Raw genomic sequence first — 20777 nt, 5'->3', positions numbered from 1 at the left:
TACCTGTAGTACAGAAGATGTGTTTTGATTATTATCATAAGATTTACATGAACACAACAATAATGACACTCTCAAACAAATCTCGCGAACGCGCAAGTTTTATTAATCTCACCAGTCACCAATCAACAAGCAAGGAATCCCTTTACACATCAGAACAAGAACAAATAGCAAGCAACACAAAAGAGCATGCCCGACCACATTATCCATGAACCGTATGCCAGATCAAGAAAAGACGCAGACAAGAATCATCTGATCAGCAATGGATCACTCCGCCGTCGCGACCGTCACCGTGCCGAACCACCGCGAGCAGGTGTAGACTGAGCAGAACGCCTGCAGCGTGGTGAGCAGCAGCATCATGATGGCGGCGAGGAACGTGAGCAGCTGCCACGAGCTGAACACGTACTTTCGCATGAACCGCTTCGTCTTCACCCGCCACCGCGAGTTGTAGTACCGGTTCACCTCCTCGACGGCCCTGTCCATGAACGCCACCTTGGTGAGCCGCACCGACCGCGACATCCCGTTCCACAGCTTCGCCACCTCGCCGTCGCTCTTCATCCGGTTCAGCACCACCCCGCGCCGCCGCAGCAGCGCCACGTCCTCGTCGGTGTCGATGATGCCGTTCATCAGCTCCGTGTACCGCGCCAGCACCAGCGGGGTCGACGCCGCCGACGCCTCGTACGCGACCAGGTTCCGGAGCACCACCTCCGTGTTGGAGTCTAGCGTCACCACGGGCAGCTGGAACGTCACCGTCCTGGCGTCGAACGCGATGGTGGATAGGTCGCCGGAGGTCGGGCAGAACTGGATTCCCACGTTGGCGAGCTCCGACACCGAGGGGATCATGATCTCCTCGATCAGAGGTGGTCGGGTGAGGTACCCCGCGCCGCCGCCGTTCGCGTCGTGGGGATGCGTGCTCCCCCCGTCGGCGCCGGACGTGAAGAAGGCCTCCACGGGTTGCTTCATCGCCGAGAACCCCGGCACGACCGTGAGCATCTTCCACGGCGCCTTGACGGCGAACGCGAGCGGCCTCGTCACGTAGCGCATCCGGCCGCTGTTGAGCCCCGACGCCATGCTCGACACGGTGACCAGCAGCTGCTTCACGTACTCGCAGCCGGCGGCGGCTGGTCTCTCCTCTTCGTCGCCGGCGCCGCCGTCCACCGGCTGCTGCTCCTCGATGTCGTAGCCGTCTTCGCGGCGACTGCCGTGGGCATCGGCGTCGGCCTCCGCCGCCGCGCCGTCATCGGCTCCGGCTGGCTTGGGCACAAGCAGGTAGTAGAGCACCTCGAGCAGGTGCGCGTGCTTGCCGACGTCGATCGCGGGGAACTTGTCCAGCATCTTGAACGGGCAGAGCTCCTTCATGAGCCCGGTGACCATCCGCGGCAGCAGCTCGCCGGCCTCGCCGGGCGACGCGCACTGCGGCTCGAGGATCCTGCGGAGGAGGAAGAGCGGGACCTGGTTCTCGAGCATCAGCATGTCGCGGAGGATGAGGCTGTGCGCCGACTTCCTCCCGGCGAAGTCGACGAGGTGCTGCATCCTCGACGTCACCCTCCGCAGAGCCTTCCCGTCGCCGGCAGCGGTGGCGACGTCGCCGCCGTCGTTGGCCGCGGCGACCGCGTAGACCTGGAGGAACTCGAGGAGGAACGCGCCGTCGACGAGCATCATCCAGGCGAGCGTCTCGCCGTTGAAGTCGAGGTAGCGGTGGTAGTAGGCGCGGATCTTGCGCTCGAGGCGCGCGAACTGCTGGACGAGCGCGTCGAGCTTGAGCCCCGCCGCGGAGAGCCGCTTCTGCGCGCGGCGCGCGGCGGCGAGCTTGTAGCGCTCCATCTCGTACAGCTCGGGCCGCCAATGGTGGTAGGGTCCCAGCGCGATGAACTGAGGGGTGTAGGCCTCCGGCTTGTACACCTGCAGCGGCTTGGGCACGTTGAAGACGGACACCGGGATGCCCGTGTCGTCGTCGTCGTCGCCGGGGGCGTCCTCCTCCAGGGACTGCCGGATCTGGACCACCCACCGGACCTCGTCGAACACCAGCGGCGTGCCGTGACGGCTGGTGTCGTGCTGATCGGAGGAAGCCATTGCTAGTCGTCCTTCGCCCTACACGTACGTAGGTGTGCTGCGGGCCTATCACGATCACTGACTGAGACTAAGCTCACTTACGAGAGAAGCTAGCTTAGCTTAGATTAGCTACAGGTTTGTTGCTTATCGATATATATTGGACCACTGGTTGGAATATATAGTACTGTGCAGCAGTGATTTTACGATTACTTAATTTCGTTTAAAAAATTAATGAGGAATAAAGTGTAAGTTTGGTGGCACAGTGCTTTTGGTTTGAGTTTTTGAAATACCGAGGCTTTCATTTTTCACATGTAAAATTTGGATGTCCATTCTTAGGTGGCAGTACCATCACCATGTCTCATATTTTCCCACCTTGTCGAAGTCGAAGTCGAACTGACCGTGTCATACTTTGATATTTCACACGTTTTGTTTATGCAAAGGAGAAAACATTATATTTTTCTTTTACGAAAAGGAGACAAAATTATCAGACAGAGAGGATTTCCTTTTATAGTCTGAGACTTTGAGTGGATTTTGAACTTCCCACTATGCACGTGTGCTCCTGGCTATACCTGCACTTACACCAAATTAAAGGGGGTTAGCGGTTGGGAATTGGGATAGTGCTTGTGGTTACTGTCAGTGTCTAAACACTAGGATCATATCACAACTTAAATCAACATTCCAATTGTGAGATGAGAACCCCCCAAATTTGCAAGTTTCTGACCAAAAAAAAATGCTGGCTACGATACACGGACCCAGGAGGTCTAGATCTGGCTAGTACGCCAACTACTCATGTACCTCCACTATGATTTTTTTTATTTTAACACGTTTTTTAAACATATTCTACGTTTACCACTGATTTTTTTTTAAAAAAAAACTAACACTTTTGCCCGTGCCATGAATCTTGGCGCGGCATACCAACTCTAACGCACTATGTATGGTGGCGCGACAAAGCCGCTGACGTGGCACAGGGCCCGACCGACTTGGCAGGCACTGCCACACCGTAGATCTTGGCGCAACAGTGCCGCGCCCTATCCCACGGCATGGCAAGCCCAAATACCAGCCCAAGCGCGGCCTCCTCTTCCCTCTCTGCTTTCTTTCACTCCAGCCCGTTGCCCCCTCCCTTGCTTATCCATCACCGGTCGTGCCTCCCTCCTGTGTCGCCCCCCTCCCCCTCTCCATCTTTTGCCGGTGACACCCCTATTCCCCTGGTTGGCCGGCAGCACCCCTCCATCTCCAGTCGGCCGCGCCCTCCATCTTTGATCGACCGCAGAGGAGAGTACCTTAACAACTAATTGTCAATTTTAACCCCAAATAACAATGTTCCCTATCAATAAAAGACAAGAGAAGGCGAGTACCTCCACAACAATGCAATGGCTAGCCAATGAACGCGGAGGGAGCAGTGAAGGCCGGCAACAGAAGGGAACAGCGGGGTTGGGCACCAGAAGTGGCGACCACGGAAGAAAGGGAAATGGCGACGAAGGAGGGTGGTGAACGTCATCGTCAGCGTTGGCCAGTGGACTATGGTGAGGCACTGCCGCGCTAAGATGTGTGGTGCGGCATAGCCACACCAAGATCTACGTTGTGGCAAGCCATGCCACGTCAGTGGCCACGGCCCGGACTCGCACCATAGCCGCGCCACCATGCATGGTGTGTCAGCGTTCAAGAGCCGAGCCATTTGTTTTTTTGCGCGCGACCAAAGTGTTATTTTTAAAAAAATGGTATCAAAATTAAATTTTGTTTAAAAAAGTGTTAAAAATAAAAATTCCCACTATTAACTTGTGAGTTGTCTCTAAACATATTTTGATAGAAGAGAGAAAAAATATACCAATCTTATGCAAACACTCCAAAATCATATGAAGTTGTTATATGGAGTTATGCGCTAAATTTAATATTATTGAAGAAGTTGTTTTAGAGCTAGTAATTATCTCATAACACACAGAGAGTGCCCTCAGCTGCCGCACTGAGCTATGATACAATTGAGGTGTGTAAAATGAATTGTACTTGTCCTAAAATAAGTGCATGTCTCGTATTTTGAAGAACAAATTTTACTTGATTAAATTTATGAAAAGTAATATCAACATTTGTACATTCAAATAAGTTTATTCTAAAAATATGTTACACAATTAATTTAATTATATTTATTTGGCATCATAAATATTAATATTTTTATATATTTTATTGAATTTGAGATTGATCGTTTTCTCAAAATGCGAATGCGAGATGTAGGGATGAGAAATACGAGATGTAGGGACGGAGAGTGTAGTCCTTGGATTAGCCTTGTTTAGTTCCTCCTTCTAAAGTTTAGCTTTCATCACGTCGGATATTTGAATACATACATAAAATATTAAATATAGACTTAAAAATAACTAATTACATAGACTGTGACTAATTTGTCTGATGATTTTTTTAAATCTAATTAGTACATAATTTAACAATATGGTGCTAGTAAACATTTGCTAATAGTAGATTAATTATTTTTAATAAATTCGTCTTATGAATTACTGAAGACTTCTGTAATTTATTTTTTTATTACTATCCGAATATTCAATGTGACACCTAACCCAATGTGACATCTCTAAATTTCAGTCTCTAGATTTAAACATAACATGAAATTAGAGTCCATCAACTGCCAGCACACATGTACCAGACAGGAAAGAACATTGATTGGCCCTTCTTCTTGGACCGATCGATTCGTTCCGGAGGTTGAAGAATCTCCACCACGTACTTGGTTGTTTTAACTTGCCATATTTTTGGCATGCATGGAGCCGCCAGCAGCTTGCTGCGTGGATGTGCAAGAGGTCCTCGCTGTTAAAGCTGCACACTTTGGACAGTGCCATGCTGCGTCCATAGTCCACACAAACTTATTGACCCTCAATTTTGGCATTTTTCTTTTAGAAAATTGGGCAAAAGGTCTTCTGAACATCTGGATTCCTTTATTAAAAATCTCGTCTAAAACATCTGGAGAGACTGGAGTACATTGAACTACTACCGGCAGCGGCGACATAGAGTGACACGGTGTCGAGGGTAATGACAATGGTCAACAACTGGGGCATAAAATACTGATCAGATCCACATCATTCACACACTTGATTGTTTCTCTCCTGGCACTGCCTTTTCACCCTTTTGCATGGAGTTGTTGCTTGTGCATGCAGCTGTGCTGCATGCGTACTTATCCGATGCACGTACAGCCGATGGATATTATAGAGCCTAAAATAATCGCGAGACATGCTTTGGCCTCATCGACCGACCTACCGGCCGGTTCCTGTTGATGTAAGCTCAAGTGGGCGCAAGATCGGCCGCCTTTTCCGTTTCGAGCAGTATTTGGGGAATATTATGACCTATATATGGGCGATCGTAATGATCAGACCGTCGTGTCCAGCGTGTGGCATTGATTACAGATTGTCAGAGAACAGCACCTGCAAGTTAGAGCTAGCTAGCTAGTTATTGGTTCTAAGATAACTTCTCTAATAACATTAACTTTACGTAGCTTTTAACATATAGATAGCATCGTCATATGATACACTCACATAATCTTTAAAAATATGTGGAAGAGCTTAGCTCAAAAGTCTGAGAACACGTTAAAACTTGAAAAAAAAATACTTAGAGCTAGCTCAAAAAAGTTGGTTATTGGAGCTACCTTTATTGTTACGTATCCACAACATATGTTTGATATTAAGGGCTAAGTGTTAGCTAGGTACCATTCCCTATCCTAACTTATTACAAGTTTTTTGGTACATAGTTTTCTTTCTATGTACCTAAATATACAATATGTATACATAGAGTTGTGTATATGTGTATAGAAAGGCTAAAACGATCTATAAATTGGAATGAAGGGAGTAATTTAGCTCAGGTTAGCTCTAGTGCATTTAAATGGAAGGGATAATATTTGTAGCTAAGTCCTTTAAATAGTTGTTAGTCGACTACAACTAATTTAGTTAACTAGTCATGGGTATCAAATAGGCCTTAGAATTACATCGACTACAACTGTGGAGTAGCCCCACGGCCCATCATGTGGATTGGCTACGGCGGTCGCCCCACTTGTCAGTTGTAGACGCCACGAGCGCAATCGACTTTGTGCAGTTGCGCCTCCCGTCGTCGCCTAGAGAAGATTTTCTCTCTGCTAATTTTCCATTCGTTTCCACTCCTTGAGCTCGTCTTATTTGCCATGGCACCACCAATGGCGTTGACGCTCGCGCGCGTCGCCAGCAGCGCATCGGCCGCATGTCGTGCGTCCCGCGCAGCTACGTTGGCCTCAGCTCGCGCCGCCCAATCAGCAGCTACGCGCGCGCAGGGCGGCCGTGGCCGTATCTCGCGCCGCCCGCTCAAGCACAGACGCCGCCGCCGCCGCCGCCGTCACTGCTGCAGATCTAGCCTTGGGCACCTTCTCTCGCAAAGCGCGTTCGTTCCGATGCGATGCCTCCACGAATGTCCGTCTTCCTCTCGGTAGCGATTCCGTGCGTAGCGATAGCTGTTTTCTTTATGTTTATGTCTTGTATAAGATTTAGGTTAAACATCGAGAATATAAATTATAAATACTTTTTAAGTTATTGAATTTAAAATATAAAAACCATATGATTAGATTTATTTAAAAATATTTTTATAAAAATATACATATATCAAATAAATATTTTTTATAAAACACTCTCTAACCCAAAATGAGTGGTGCATAGTGTTTTTGGGGAAAAACACTCTCCAACATAGCAGCCAAAAGCAGCACCCATTTTTAAGTTGCCTTCGACGCGGAAAGCAAATATGCATCTTCTCTCGCTCTCTTTGCGTCTCCACGACCGAAGCAAGCCCACCACCACGACCAGAGCCTGCTCGCCCGCTGATCCTCGTCATCGCAGTAGACGTCGTCCTTGTAGCCGAAGGCGCAAGTGGAGGCCGAAGATGACGACGCGGATGTCCTTGGCACATACGAGGCGCGCGACCTTCAGCTTAGAGGTGGGGAGGATCGTAGGGCCACGGATCTGGTGCAGGTCGAGGCGGCGGACGTGGAGGACAGTGACAATGGTGGTGGTGAGTGGGGTGGGATCCGAGGTTGGGCCTAGAGACGGAGGTGAAGGAGCTTGCCCACGGCGGCCATGATGGCCAGGAGAAGAAGGGCTAGGGTAGATGTAGGGGGAAAGAGGAACTCCGGCAAGGGCTAGGGCAGGTCCGCGGCAGGGAGTGGCGCCGTGGCCGGCGGGGCGAGGCAAGGTCCGCGACGTGCCCACTGCGAGCGGCCAGAGCGGCTTGAGAGGCACGGACGGATTTTGCATGGTCTATTTTGCGGTAGCTATTGGAAAAAAAAGATTTTGAGTGAGTTACTCTTTTACTATGCATGACCTATATGATAGAATAGGTCTCTATTCTAGATTTGTGTTGTTGGAGATAGCATAAGAAACCTCAAATCCTAAATGGCGATTCTAGTTTGGGTGCAGGTCGCCCATGCATTTCCCCAGTCTGAGCATCAATGTTTTTCTTTGGATTTACTAGTGCGTGCGACGAACCCAAATTGCAATTGCTTTATACTTTGGCGTTTTATGATAAGCCGCAGACACCTGAGGCAAAGTTCGTGGCAGAAGAGAAGGAATCTCGAGCCTGATAAAGCCCGGGCCTAGTATTTTCATTTGTATTTGATAATTATTGTGTAATTATGAACTAACTAGACTTAGAAAATCCATCTAATAAATTATAGAAAAATTATGCAACTAGTTATTTTTTTATCTATATTTAATGCTCCATGTATTTGCCGTAAAATTCGATGTGACGAGGAATCTTGAAAAATTTTACAAAATTTTTGAAACTAAACAAGCCCTAAATTGACGATTAACCAGTTCACTGACGGAAAGCTATCCGAGGTGTGTCTTGGTGACAACAATGCTTTTCATCCGGAATAAGGATAAAGATGGTGCTCCAAAATGTGTATCAGCGGTTCTTCTTTAGTATAATTTAATAAACTAAATAAACAATTTCTTCTCTCACTTTTTTTATTTAGTTCATTAAGGGCTCGTTCGGTTGGATGAAATCCAACTAGGAACCCTTCTAGCTGATCAAAACTAGTATAAATTAGTGAAGTATTCCTGGTAGGAATGGATCCAGGGTTGGTTTCCTGCCAAAGGAACAAGCTTGTGAGGATATCCATTTGGAGTAATATCTCCATCCTTAATCGGGAAGAGCTTGTGAGGTTGGCAAAATTAGCTAAAACAGGTTCATGGTACATTTGGCTGGACAACAAGTATTATACGGAAGTCCCTGCAGAATGTCAGCCGGATTACCCATGAATCGATCACCATCAGTGAATCTATGTGTGGACTGTCTTCTGTAAGTTATAAGCATGTGTACATGTTCTGTGTGTGGACTGTCTTCTGTAAGTTATAAGCATGTGTGTGTTATGTCTGTAGGCATGTCTGCTAAGTTAGGCTTTGCTAACGGGTCATGATGTTCAGAAAGCTATCAGATTTGCTCCTCTTTGTGTGACTGATTTTTTTTAGATAACGGAAAAAGAATTTCAGCCTTCACATTCACAAATGAATGCTTAAAGCTTAATGGATGATAGATTTTTTGGCCATAGAATGTTGATCTGGCTGCTATGATCATTGTCTTTTCTTTAATTGTGCTTAGGATCAAATCGGGAGTTTGGGACCATCTTCTTTTTCTTTTCTTTTTTTTTGAAATCTCTCATCTAGATACAGTTGTAGCACTTGTTTATGCACAAACAAGACCTACAACTAGGAATCAAACTCGCACTGGTAGCGAGCACACCTGGCTACGCTAGCCACCCGAGCACTAACTGGTTCTCCATCTTCCTTCATTTTGCGGCTACGGCACTAACTAGTTTTCTATCTTCCTTCATTTTGCAGCTACAGTTGTTTTGATGTGGCGAGTTTGTTGACGTGTCTCAGATTTCCTTCTGACTTACCCTGAGGACCTGGACCATCATTTTCTTTTGTGTCCCAACAGAGCAGTGGCGGATCTAGGATTTTAATCGTGAGGGTACGAACAAAAACGATATAATTTATTAATATAGACATAAGATAATTAGATCACTAAATGGTGATAAAATAGTTATGAATGTAAAGTATTAAGGTTGTTGTATGAGCTGAACAGACTAACAATTATATATAATAATATATTATACATGTATATGTTATTAAAGGGTATATATACCAGATGTTTTTCAAGCAATTTTGGGGGGACAGCTGTACCCCCACGTTACCACTCTACATCCGCCTCTGCAACAGAGACGGAGAAGCACATAGTCTTTTTGAAACAAATCTTTTGATTCTTTTTTTAGCAATAGAGAAAGCATTAGGTAAATATCTCTAGACTCCCTAAAAACCATTTTGTAAATCTCTTCCATCGACTCAAATATATGTGTGTGCTCCGAGTTTGCTATACAACGGCGTCTCCCCTTTGTCTTTTTTTTTATTTACCAAGTGAGTTTAAGGATTTTTTGGAGTGTGTCTATTGAAAATGGGTGGTCTCTATTGATCAAGTAAAAAGTAGCTTTGCTACTGAATTAGATTCGGGTTTGATTTTTTACAATTCAGAACTAATGAAATAGAAAACAATCAATCAATATATATACGTGATTAAGAAATGACAAACTACTTTATCCGGGTGAGTTTGCACAGGAGGCCAAACAAGTCATCTGTCCTCGTCATCGCCTCACATGGCACGGGGGGCAATTTAAATATTTGTTATCATTTCGGTTGCGCTCCTTTCTATACCAGTTTTAGAATGGCAATTAAACATTTGCCACCGGGACAGTTCAAAGTATTTCATTTTTGCCACTTTCGGCAACGTGACACGCCAACTTATTCTTCTAGCGTGAAGAAGACATAGAAAATAGCAGTCCTGCTCCTGTCTCTTGATCCTATCATCCTCCCTCCTCTCTCTCTCTCACCTGATGACAGATAGGCCCCACCTACTAGCTTCGTCTCTAACCTCTAGCTGGCCTTGCCACTCTGTTTATGAAAATCCGGCGAGGAATACCATGGCAGCCGGGCACCCTAACTGCACCCCTTCCTCACCGCGTTTGTGCGTGCCACCTCCTCGACTTGGGCCCTTGCGCAGTTGCGCCCTGACCACACTAGCGCCGAGCACTACTAGGCTAGCACGTGCTATGCAAACAACCAAGGTGAAGCACCACCACACGCAGGGGTGAGCTGGTCCTCCACCACTGGCGCCTGAGTCAAGCGGCTCATGTGAATCTCGATTTTTCGCTCGCCTCTTTTTCCTATTCGTGCGCTCGGTCTCTCTGTTGGTGCGTTCATGCACTTTTTGGACGGGTCGTGAGATCACCGGCTTCACTTTTTTCCTAAAAAAAAAGAGATCACCGGCTTCACTATGGGTCGATAAGCGTTGTACACCCGTTGTCATGCTCCCTACAGCCGCTCGCCCAAGCAAACCCTCCTCCCGTGCATAGCTCCCTCCACTTGACCTCTCTTCCTCTTGTGTTTCGTCCGTTGCTTGTGCAGACCTGAGCAAAAACTCGTCCGTTTGGAGCCAACAGAGCAGAAGCACTCTGAGCGCTGGCACATCCCTCCTCTCTCTGTGTTCGTGCCTGTCTGCTCATGTTTGGAGGCCGAGCTCCTAGGCTAGGTCCGTGCGCTCTCTTTGGAGAAAGAAGAGGCCGACTCGAGGTTGGGGATGAAGCTAACAGGTGGGGCCCAGCATCCACGGTGAGAGAGAGGCAGATGGGGACCATGTGGCTAGGAGGATGAGAGCACAAGAAGACAAGGGCAGGACTGTCATTTACTATGCCTTCTCTACGCTGGAAGAATGAACTGGCGTGCCAAGTTGCTAAAACTTATAAAAATAAAGCACTTTGAACTATTCCAATAACAAAACTGGCATAGAGTACAAGATGGCAAATATTTAAATTTCGCGCACAGGGGATGGGAATGTGTAAGTGTAACGCGTCGTGCCTGCCGCTTCGGTCCCCACCATCCGTGGCCCCACATGTCACCAAGCAGAGCCGGCTGCACGGCCTCTTACTTGGCTACGGCGGTGGCCCCACTTGTCAGTGGAAGACGGCACAAGCGGCGCAACCGACTTTGCCGTCGCCTTGAAATGCCCCGCCCTGGCGCCCAAACGTAACCGTCGCGCAACGAACACCTGCTCTGCTCTGCTCCCTCCTCCCCGTCCCCGTCCCATCGACGCAGCGCCGCCGCGGGACCAAGCAAGCCGACGCTCCTCGCCGCCGAGCCACCACCACCACCGCGGTACACGGCCGCGATGGACAAATTCCCCGACGGGATCCACGTGCGGCTGCGGAGCCGCGTGCGCCGCGCGTCGTACCTCCACGCCGACGAGGACGGGGTTGGGGTCTCCCTGCTCCCGCTCGGCCGCCAGCCGACGCTGAACGCGGTGTGGCGGGTGCACCGGGTCCTGCGCGACGGCATCGACTACGTGCTCCTCCACGGCGCCGCCTACGGCCGGTACCTCGCGCTGTCGCCCGACGAGGAGGAGCCCGCGGGACACCGCGGCGTCCCCGCCATCCAGCGCGGCTACGACTCGCGGGACCTGGACGCCGTCATGTGGAGGCCCGTCGCCGTCGCGGGCTCCAACAGCAGCGGCTACCTCCGCATGCGCCACGTCTACAACGGCAACCTCCGCGCCAACGGCAGGTTCCGCCCGTGGATCACCTGCGTCACCGTCGATCAGTACTTCGGCACGACGAGCACGATGAGGCATTGGAGCGTCGAGGTCGTCCCACACAGACAAGGGCCGCCGCCAGCCCTTCCACTACCGACTGGGGTGAGTTTCTTTCTCCTTGGCACTCGCGGAGCATGATTCGTGGAACGGGTTGCTTTGGCTTTTGCTTGCGAGGAAAACCAATCTTGGATGTTTCGTTTTTAGCCAATTCTCACAAGAACTGCTGAATCTGATGTTCGAGTTTGTTCTTGCCAAAGTCTGCGCTTACTGTTAGTGAAGCCGTTAATTAAGTGCTGAATTCTTCCTGATAATTGAGTTCACGGTGATAGAATTCTTGGTTGCCACACCGCGTTCTAGTTCTGAAGCCCGAGAGGTGTAGTTCTGGGTTATTGAGTTCGTGTTCCTCTGCAATTGGTTCGCTTTAGAGAGACTTTCTTGCTTACATTAATCATGTTGGCCTTCCTATTTCTTGCCAGATATCCAAAAATCATTGTCTGCTCTAGATTAAAATTTGCTTCACCAGTTTTTGTTTGGTGTCTGCCATTCGTTAATCTGCATCAGATCAAGCTATCCGGGTGTGTTAGAACTTCAGGCATGGGGTTCTTGGCTGAGTGAGATGCTGATTACTGAGTTCTTGCCGGATTATAGTTCGGACTAGTTATCTGCATTCTTATTTCTGAACATTTCGTGCTCATTAGAATTTGTATTCAGACTTGCTTCTTCATTCAGTCACCGGTTCTGTCAGGCCGTTTGGTTTCCCTAACCAAGTGTTCGATTGCAGCAGAATCCAGGAGGCCGCAGTGGCCTGCTCCGGCAGCGCACTAAGGCCGAGGCGGATCGGCGCCGGATGATCCGGTACCTGCGTTCGGACGACCCGAGGGACTTTGAGGCGGCAGGTTTGCCCGCATTCCCTTTCTACGGCCGCTCCGTGTTCAACCTGAGGTTCCAGGCGGGGACCCGTGCGAACCCAGGGGACGACGTCTTCAACACCATAATGTGCGTCAAGTGCGGCATGTATGGGCGGCTGACGCCTCTGGTCACTGACCTGCCTCGAAGCGACGAGCGCATGGATATCGTCGTCTTCACTGCCGGATCACCAGGTGAGGACTTTGCAATTTTCTTAGTGATCTCGTGATTGCAGATGTTCCATTCAATGTGCCGGATTAATACACTGATCAGAATAAATGGAACATAGCCCGTAGCACAGTACTTCGTTCTGAATCCTATTTGCATATATTCATCAGTAGATCATAGTACCATACTGACGACAACAGAAAATGTAACTTGGACAATGTGTACATAGCTAATATGTTCAGTGTAATTCTGCCTTCTTTTACTAGCTGCTATGTTTAGTATCCTTTGCTTAGATTTTTATTTTTGTTGCACAGACTTGTGCTTGAGAAAATTGTCTACTTTGTTTAGCTTGGCTTGGACTAGTCTGACACATGCTTTAGATTGAGCAGAAGCATTTGAATGTCTGCAAACTCAGGTCTAGTTCTGACAGTGCCTTGTGGGACTTAGCATGCCTTGGGCAGATCCTAATTTTGATCTGGCTCTAGAAATTGTTGGATTTCATTTCTTAACATGATCCACAGTTCAGACATTCAGTTCTGCCAATAGTGTGATCTCCAGAACAGAAAATTTAGTAGTTTCACTTGTTTAGCCAATAGAGTTGGTCTCATCTGATTGTCTGCACTCTCTATCTCTCTCTCTATCAAAAGTGTGACTCATTGTTTTACTTATTCCCTTGTGGATATAGATGTTGAGCAGTTAGTGTACCCAGATGTTGATGCACAGGGACAATAGAGGGATACGGGAGCAGAACTTCTGACAACAGCATCACGAGCCCTCTTTCAGGAATCAGAGGTCGGAATACTTCGGATGCAACGACTTGAGAATTACGAGTCTTCTTTTGTTCAGAAAGTTTTCAGAAAACTCAGTAGCTTTCTGTTTCTGTTAGTTAGGTTTGGTGCGTTCCCCTGAATGGATGGGTTTCAATTGGTCTTTCATTTTCAGAACTTACTGGTGAAAGTGTTATGTGATGGACAATTTTGCGAAGTAACACTTGTGGTAGTTACCATCTTCATCTCCTTGGGATGACAACTAACAAGAATAGATGTTGCTTGTAGTATCTGCACCTTGCTCCTGGTTATGCGTCATTTTTGTGCTGAAGTTTAGCTGTCAGCATAGAACTTCCTGTTGTCTGTTTCTGGATATATCCAGCGAAGGATGGAACGGTTGTTAATTGTTACAAAAGGTCTGCTCTGTTTGCGAGTTGCGACTCCGGATCATCGGGCATGTGTAATTGATCAACTTCACTGAACAATACCGTCTGTGGACAAGCCTCGGTGATATTCCGGTGTGTACAACTCAACCATCGTCGGACATCCGACGTGTCCATTTGCCATAGTCCAAAAATTCCAACATTTCGGCGTGTAGACCACCTCAATGCCGGATTACCCTGCGTCTGCAAATGCACTGTAAATATCTCTGGCGACTGGCTTCACAAAATCAACAACACCGGATGAGTTAGGTCTTTACTGTAGTACTCTGAAATGACTAGGAGCCTTCATTTATTTCGATCTGACGGTTATGATCATATATTGCTTGGTAATAGGTGAAATATATGTTATTTAAATAGGATAAATAATGAAAGTTTTGGATTAAATAATATTTTTCTAGATTTGATTGATACACGTGTGATCTTTGGATATGGTAAATCTTCATATAATTGCAGGTGACCTTATACGCTTCATTTTGCATGCAATGTGATTTGCAAGTGTTTTTTTTGTAAGGGGATGGATACCAAGGAGAAGGCAAGAATGACGCCCAAGGTGCAACATCACCCCAAAGTTCATCCCCATTGCTAGGGAGGAACAAGGAATGCTCCCCTCCAGTGCATTAGTGGCGAGAAAGGAGGAGGAAGCAAGAAGGAGCCCAATCCGACCTATACATAAACCTAGAGGTCACCACAGTAAGATATTGCTTGCTTGGTGAGTTCATGCTTAGCCCTTACAAGTTACAACCCTAACCCTAGGAATCACCCAAAGAAGCCTCACACATGGTAGACTAGCCACCAATGTACCTTCCTATATGGGTTCTAAAGGCCTCTACGAACATCGTTTAATGAGTATTGCATGAAGTTTTGGCCCGATCCAATCTTGACAAGATTGGGATCGGTAATGATATACACCATATGTCCGGACGAACGGGCGCTCCTATCCACTCATTTCGTCGCTCCTCCATGTCTCCTTATCTACTCCTCATTTCCATCTCCGCTCTTCCTCTCGTCTCGCTGCCTCTCCTACCGCTCGCACCACACGTCTACAGTTTCTGCGCGCGCCACCAGTGAGCCGCTTCTTCCTCCTTCCATCCCTCGCTCCTTCCTGCTCTCTCTCCCTCGCTCTCACGACCTCCATGCATCTGGAGATGAAGACGACGACGCGGCTCCGACGAGGTAGGTGGGGAGGGATTTGGATCTGAGCCCTTCTTTGCTCCTTCTCCACCTCCTCCAGCTCTGGTTTCTCCTCCTCCTCCTCCTCCTCCTCTTCCTCTGGGTCTAGATTTATGGGATATTGTGGCGGTTAGGGTTCCGACAAACTCTTGGGGTTCAGTGCTCGTGCGTGTTGCAATAGTGTTCTCTGGTTGTTTGCAGTATATTTTCAGGTGATGTTGCAGTAGGATATGGTTTCGGCGAACTCTCGGGTTTAGATCTCATCATTGTTGTAATGGTTCTCTCTAGACGTTGCAGTAGGTTTCAGTCGTTGTTGCAATACTGTGTTTTCAGATGTTGTTTCAGTTGCTTCAATCTGCATGTTGTAGTAGTTTGTTTCATGTTGTTACTGTAGTTGTTCGGTGTTGTTGTGTACTATGTCCATGGTGTTTCAGTTGCTCCATCCAATGCTTCAATCTGCACTATTGTATTAGTTGTTGCATGTTGTTGCAACAGTTGTTCGGTGTTGTTGCAATACTATGTCCAGGGTGTTTCGGTTGCTCCATCCAATGCTTCAATCTATGTTGTTGTATTAGTTGTTATATGTTGCTGCAATAGTAGTTCGTTGTTATTGTAATACTATGTTCATGGTGTTTCAGTTGTTCCATCCAATACTTTAATTTGTATGTTGCAGCAGTTGTTTGTGTACTGTTGTAGCAGTTGTTCATTGTTTGTTGTAATACTATGTTTATAGTGTTTTAGCTACTTCAACCTATTGTTGTAGCAGTATGTTTGGTGTTGTTGCACTATCATACGTATTGACGCCAAGTGTATGGGGGCAGGCTATGGGGACAAGTTAGTGATAGGCGTATCTGCCTCCCGCCGAGCTTGGAAGGTAGAGAGAGGATGGGTTCCTCTCTCCCTCCCGCCGAGCTTGCGAGGCGGGATTCGGCGCTTTTCGAGAAAATGAAGTGCATATTTTCTTTTGCGCCGGTGGGAATTTTGGAGAAGTCGCGGGAGTGTTTCTCGCTGAGAAAACACTCACCGGACGCTGGCTTTTGGAGCACCGGACGCTGAGTCTGAGCGTCCGGTGCAGACAGTGCCTGGCCCAGCTAGGGTAAGGCACCGGACGATAGGCACCGGACGATGGCTTGAGCGTCCGGTGGTGCGCGTCTGGTGTGCGGGCGTTTTGCGACCCTCTCTGCGCATGGGTCCGGTGAGCACCGGACGCTACCGGTGCTTAGCGTCCGGTGACCTGCCGGTTTGCGGAACTCTCTGCGCATGAGTCCGGTGTGCACCGGACGCGTCCGGTGCCAACCTGCTCAGCGTCCGGTGCTCTGCAGGTTACCGTTAGACTCTGACACGAGCGTTTCAAAGGGCGACATGTGGCTGACGTTGGAGCACCGGACGCAAGTGTTGAGCATCCGGTGCCCCTTTAAGAGCGTCCGGTGACCCCGAGTTTTGCCCAGTGAAAGAGCCAACGGCTCTATTTGTTTGAGGGGCTATTTATACGTGTTTGGCCGGCTTGGGGCTCACACTCTTGGCATTCTTGACTACTAGACATCCTTGTGAGCCTAAGCAAACACCTCCCACTCATCTCCTTCATAGATTAAACATCTTTGTGAGATTGGGAGTGATTCCAAGTGCATTTGCTTGAGTGATTGCATCTAGTGGCACTTGGGGATCGTTCTAGCTGTGGTTTTCTTGTTACTCTTGGTGGTTGCCGCCACCTAGACGGCTTGGAGCAGCGGAGGAGCTTTGGCACGAGTTGGTGATTGTTCGTGGCCATCTCCCGGTGATTGTGAGGGGTCTTGTACCTTCCCCGGCGGAGAGCCGAAAGGTAACTCTAGTGGATTGCTCGTGTCATTGAGCTACCTCACTTGTGGGTAGGTTCTTGTGGTGTCCTAGTGAGGACGAGGTTCGTGCTACACCTCTTAGCCACCGAACCACCAAGTGTTGGTCGACACAACGGGGACGTAGCGTGCCGGCAAGCACGTGAACCTTGGGAGAAAAATCGTTGTCTCAATTGTGTTTGATTGGCATTCTCCCGGTGCTTGATTGTTTATATTGGTGATTGGTTCATCCCCTACACAGCGGTATAAATATATCATCTTATCTTTACTTACCGCAAACTAGTGTAATTAGTTTAGTTGCTTACTTTGACTTGTGTAGCTTAGTTCTCTAGTATAACTTGTAGAGACTTAGTTCTTGTGTGCATAGAGATCTTAGCAACTAGAATTGTTGGGTAGGTGGCTTGCAAACACCCCTTTAGAACTAGAGCAAAAAGCTTTGCTTTGTTATTTACTAACCTTTTGCTCTAGTGAGTTTGTAGAATTTTTAAATAGGCTATTCACCCCCCCCTCTAGCCATATTAGGACCTTTCACAAGTTACCTAAGCCCATCCTATGGATGGTCCAACACCTTAGACTAGATAGTCCAACGAGTGTTGCCGTACAATCTATAGATGACATGTTCAATGAACAACTAGGAGGGAAATGTCTAAAATATGAATAAGGGAATCAATGTGATAGAATGCTTAGTGAGACAGGATCTTTGATGACATTACTCACTTGGGCTAGTTAAGGATCGTATACATGTTGCAGTGAGTTTTGAACACCTTCCATACTTAGTACAATTCATATTATGGGGGACGATAAGCCAAACATTATGTTTGATTGGGTGATCTTATGGATTCTGATTGATTTGGGGCAAGGAGTAGCTAGAAACCAGTATTCCTAAACATCTCAACTATCCATTGGACATTTTGGACAAACGTGGAAAAGGTTGTGGTGGTGAGTTCGTTTACCTCTTATGCACTGATGGGCCATATGGGTGGCAGTCTCATCCGATTATGGGAAGTTGTACACCCCTTTAGAGTAAAGGATCATTTTTGAATGCAACACTCTTGATTGTGAGCAAGTTTCTGGTTTTTGGCTTTTAGAGTAGATTCGTGATGAAAGGACTTGTGGAATGTCGAGATCCACCCTCATGCTTAAGTTCTTATTATCTCCTAATTTCATGTACATGCCACAAAAAACCAAGGGCAAAAACACAACAAACCAAATGGTACTACCTTTGTTCTAAAAGAATGCAATTCTAAATGCATTATCAGCTAAAGTGAATGAAGTTTAAAAAATATATAATTAAAAATATTATTGCTTATAACATTAAATAAATATACTATAAAAATTATGCTTCATGAGAAATCTAATAGTATCTATTTAGTGCAGTAAATATTAGTATTTTTTATATATTTTTTTTGTTAAACTTTAACATGGTACGGTTCTAAAATTGCATTAGGACGGAGGGAGTATCTCAACTCTCATGCTGCCATCCCATCATGAACAGTCGCCCTGATTGAAGGTGAGAAGAGAAGGTCTCGAGTCTAGTCTCCTTTGTTTTTTTATTCTCCAGCAGTACCACTACTTGCGCCCTTGCACTTTACCCTTCCCTCACCTCTGGCAGCTGCTTCGAGCTCGATAGCTGAACAAGTAAAGCAGCAGCAGGAGCAGCTAGATAGTAAGATAGTGATCCTCCATGGGCAACACCTGCGGCTTTGGCCAAATCCTTGGCCTCCGTAGTGGCCTCTGCGCCGACGTCGACGTCGCCGATCTGATGCAGGTTCGAATCCACATCGGTGTTGTTGACAAAATACTGCCAGCAACATACGATGTTCTTCTTTCTCTCTTTACCCCTTTTGTGTCCCTACCGTGTTAGAGAAGGATATATAACCTGGATCTCCGGCTTCTGCCGTCGATGAAGAAGGGTGGGAGTGATGCAATAAGAGGGATGAGATTGAGGGACGATCAAGGGACATATAGGGATTTATTTACTTGACAGGCAAATAGTAGATATGGACGAGTAGAGATTGTTCTCGATAATAAATTGATGATATGAGGATCCTCCTCTACCAATCTGTAGTTATTGTAACCAGAGCAGTTCGTGCACTTTTGTTTACTTGAATGTTTTCAGTTACGTCTGCGTGATTGGGTATTTAATTTGGCAGGCTGCTGGTTCAAACATTGGACACCTGAGGAGCAGTGGGGTACTTGCCAACAGAGTGGTGGGTTCTCAGTATCAATTCAAGTGAGATGCTGTCTCTTTGTTTATTCGTCAGATAAATTGCCAGAAACATTTCGTTGCTCCGTCCATTCAGTTTTACTGTCCCTCTGCACAGATTCATTTTTTCTCTCTTTGTTGTTCATAGCACCGAGGACATTGACGAGTCGTCTGCCGAGGAGCTGCGCGACGCCAAGAGCTATGCGAAGGACAACGCAATGCTGATCCAGGTGCAGGTTTCAGGAACAGCAACGAAGACATTCTGGCGATTATCTGACGAAGCCACAAGGATCAGTAGAAAACTTGCACTGATACTGGGGAACCACCACTCAGCCTGCAAGTGCCTCAGTGATCCTCTGCAGGTGTCCAACGTCTGGGTTGGGAGCACTGGGAATGTCAAGCTAAGGGGGGCAAAATTCACTGACAAAGGCTTCAGCATAGAGCGTGTGAGAGATGACTACAAGAACCTGTCCATGGTGCTCAAGCAGCTGATTAGCATCTCGGGTGGGGATATCAACAAATTGCCTCCGGATTACAACAACTTCCTCTTGCTCTTGACGAAGGACAACCTTACAGAGAAGGATGAATTCTTGATTGTATACAATGCTGCTCTGCTGCCCTTGAAAAACCGGTAATTTTTATACTCAGTTTTACTGTCTTTGTTTTCTGTTGCTGTTGCCACTGGGACATTTGGTTACTTACTTGTGGTCACAGCACTGAGGTCTTCCTGATGCTACACGATAGAATTGTCAATTATCTTGGTCAGAAAAACCGTGCAAAGAAGAACAGAATACTGCACAATCTCCCCTACAAGAACGACTGGTTGGATACTGCCACGGCAAATGCAAAGATCAACCAGTGGGTTGTAAAATCAGATGTTCAGAAAAAGGAGTACAAAAGGACTGCACTTGATCTACTGCGTCTCAACAGAAATGTAAGAAGCCACATGCATGACTACGGCCACGACGACGATGTCGAGGAAATCCTGTATTGTGAATGGCCCATGCTGCTCATCGCCATGGAGAAACAATTACACTTGGAAGGTGAACTAAAAGTCACTGACATCGAAAACAAGTTTGGCTAGCCGTCCTACTGCAAAACAGATGAAAGATGTATTCTGAATTTCCTGGGGTTGGTAATGGTAAGCTATTGGTCTTCGATCTTCAGTGAGAGTTTATAGTGATGGAGTGATATGCTACCACCTGGTTTATGTAATAGGCTAGTTGCTTTCTTTGGTCCCGTCAACTCTGAAGGCAAAGCTGGTCAGCTTTATAAAATGTGCTGTAAGCCTGTAATTAAAACATCGCCTTATAAAACTCTAAAATTATGCTGTAAAATTGACTTGTCGTTGAGTTTGCACTCATCCTTTAATCTTTGATTCTTATAATGAGTTTTATGCGAGTGATTATATCTGAAGTATTTTCCTTCTCTTCTAAGTAACCTCGATCCCACCACTAGGGGTGCTCTTTCATCACCCAGGAAAGCACGGGTTAAAGGGTAGGGGACCATTTTCCTTTTAAAAAAGAGCCGGTTGGGATTTGGGAACCTCTTTCAAATAGCTTTTCTAGTTGACAGTTCTTTCTAATAAATC

At 47.1% G+C, this 20777-nt stretch overlaps 3 protein-coding genes and 1 long non-coding RNA gene across 4 annotated transcripts; 3 read left to right on the top strand and 1 right to left on the bottom strand.

Moving 5' to 3' along the window:
- Positions 1 to 2208, bottom strand: LOC8065400 (putative UPF0481 protein At3g02645). Its single transcript, XM_002436553.2, has one exon. It carries the CDS (start codon positions 2068 to 2070, stop codon positions 265 to 267), a length of 1806 nt encoding a protein of 601 aa, XP_002436598.1. The 5' UTR covers positions 2071 to 2208; the 3' UTR covers positions 1 to 264.
- On the top strand, positions 11275 to 12545 carry LOC8065399. The gene is made up of 2 exons (XM_021449746.1): positions 11275 to 11796; positions 12393 to 12545. The coding sequence occupies exons 1-2, from the start codon at positions 11275 to 11277 to the stop codon at positions 12543 to 12545; spliced, it is 675 nt and encodes a 224-aa protein (XP_021305421.1).
- LOC110430749 lies at positions 12653 to 13825 on the top strand. The gene is made up of 2 exons (XR_002448112.1): positions 12653 to 12794; positions 13454 to 13825. It is a non-coding gene; the product is annotated as an uncharacterized LOC110430749 (long non-coding RNA).
- LOC8065398 lies at positions 18525 to 20557 on the top strand. The gene is made up of 4 exons (XM_002437906.2): positions 18525 to 18748; positions 19134 to 19213; positions 19335 to 19817; positions 19901 to 20557. Exons 1-4 carry the CDS (start codon positions 18665 to 18667, stop codon positions 20268 to 20270), a joined length of 1017 nt encoding a protein of 338 aa, XP_002437951.1. The 5' UTR covers positions 18525 to 18664; the 3' UTR covers positions 20271 to 20557.

This window comes from Sorghum bicolor, chromosome 10 (genome assembly GCF_000003195.3).
Source record: "Sorghum bicolor cultivar BTx623 chromosome 10, Sorghum_bicolor_NCBIv3, whole genome shotgun sequence".
Classification (NCBI taxonomy): domain Eukaryota; kingdom Viridiplantae; phylum Streptophyta; class Magnoliopsida; order Poales; family Poaceae; genus Sorghum; species Sorghum bicolor.
The sequence above is the reverse complement of the archived record's forward strand: the minus strand, read 5'-3'. Positions and strand labels throughout refer to the sequence as shown.

Excerpts from the sequence above, each read along its gene's own strand:
- LOC8065400 (XM_002436553.2), bottom strand. The coding sequence starts at position 2,070 with ATGGCTTCCTCCGATCAGCACGACACCAGCCGTCACGGCACGCCGCTG.
- LOC8065399 (XM_021449746.1), top strand. The coding sequence starts at position 11,275 with ATGGACAAATTCCCCGACGGGATCCACGTGCGGCTGCGGAGCCGCGTG. Across the intron at positions 11,797-12,392 it reads CCCTTCCACTACCGACTGGG|AATTTGTATTCAGACTTGCT; the intron begins GTGAGTTTCTTT and ends CGTGCTCATTAG.
- LOC8065398 (XM_002437906.2), top strand. The coding sequence starts at position 18,665 with ATGGGCAACACCTGCGGCTTTGGCCAAATCCTTGGCCTCCGTAGTGGC. Across the intron at positions 18,749-19,133 it reads ACGTCGCCGATCTGATGCAG|GCTGCTGGTTCAAACATTGG; the intron begins GTTCGAATCCAC and ends TTAATTTGGCAG. Across the intron at positions 19,214-19,334 it reads GGTTCTCAGTATCAATTCAA|CACCGAGGACATTGACGAGT; the intron begins GTGAGATGCTGT and ends TGTTGTTCATAG.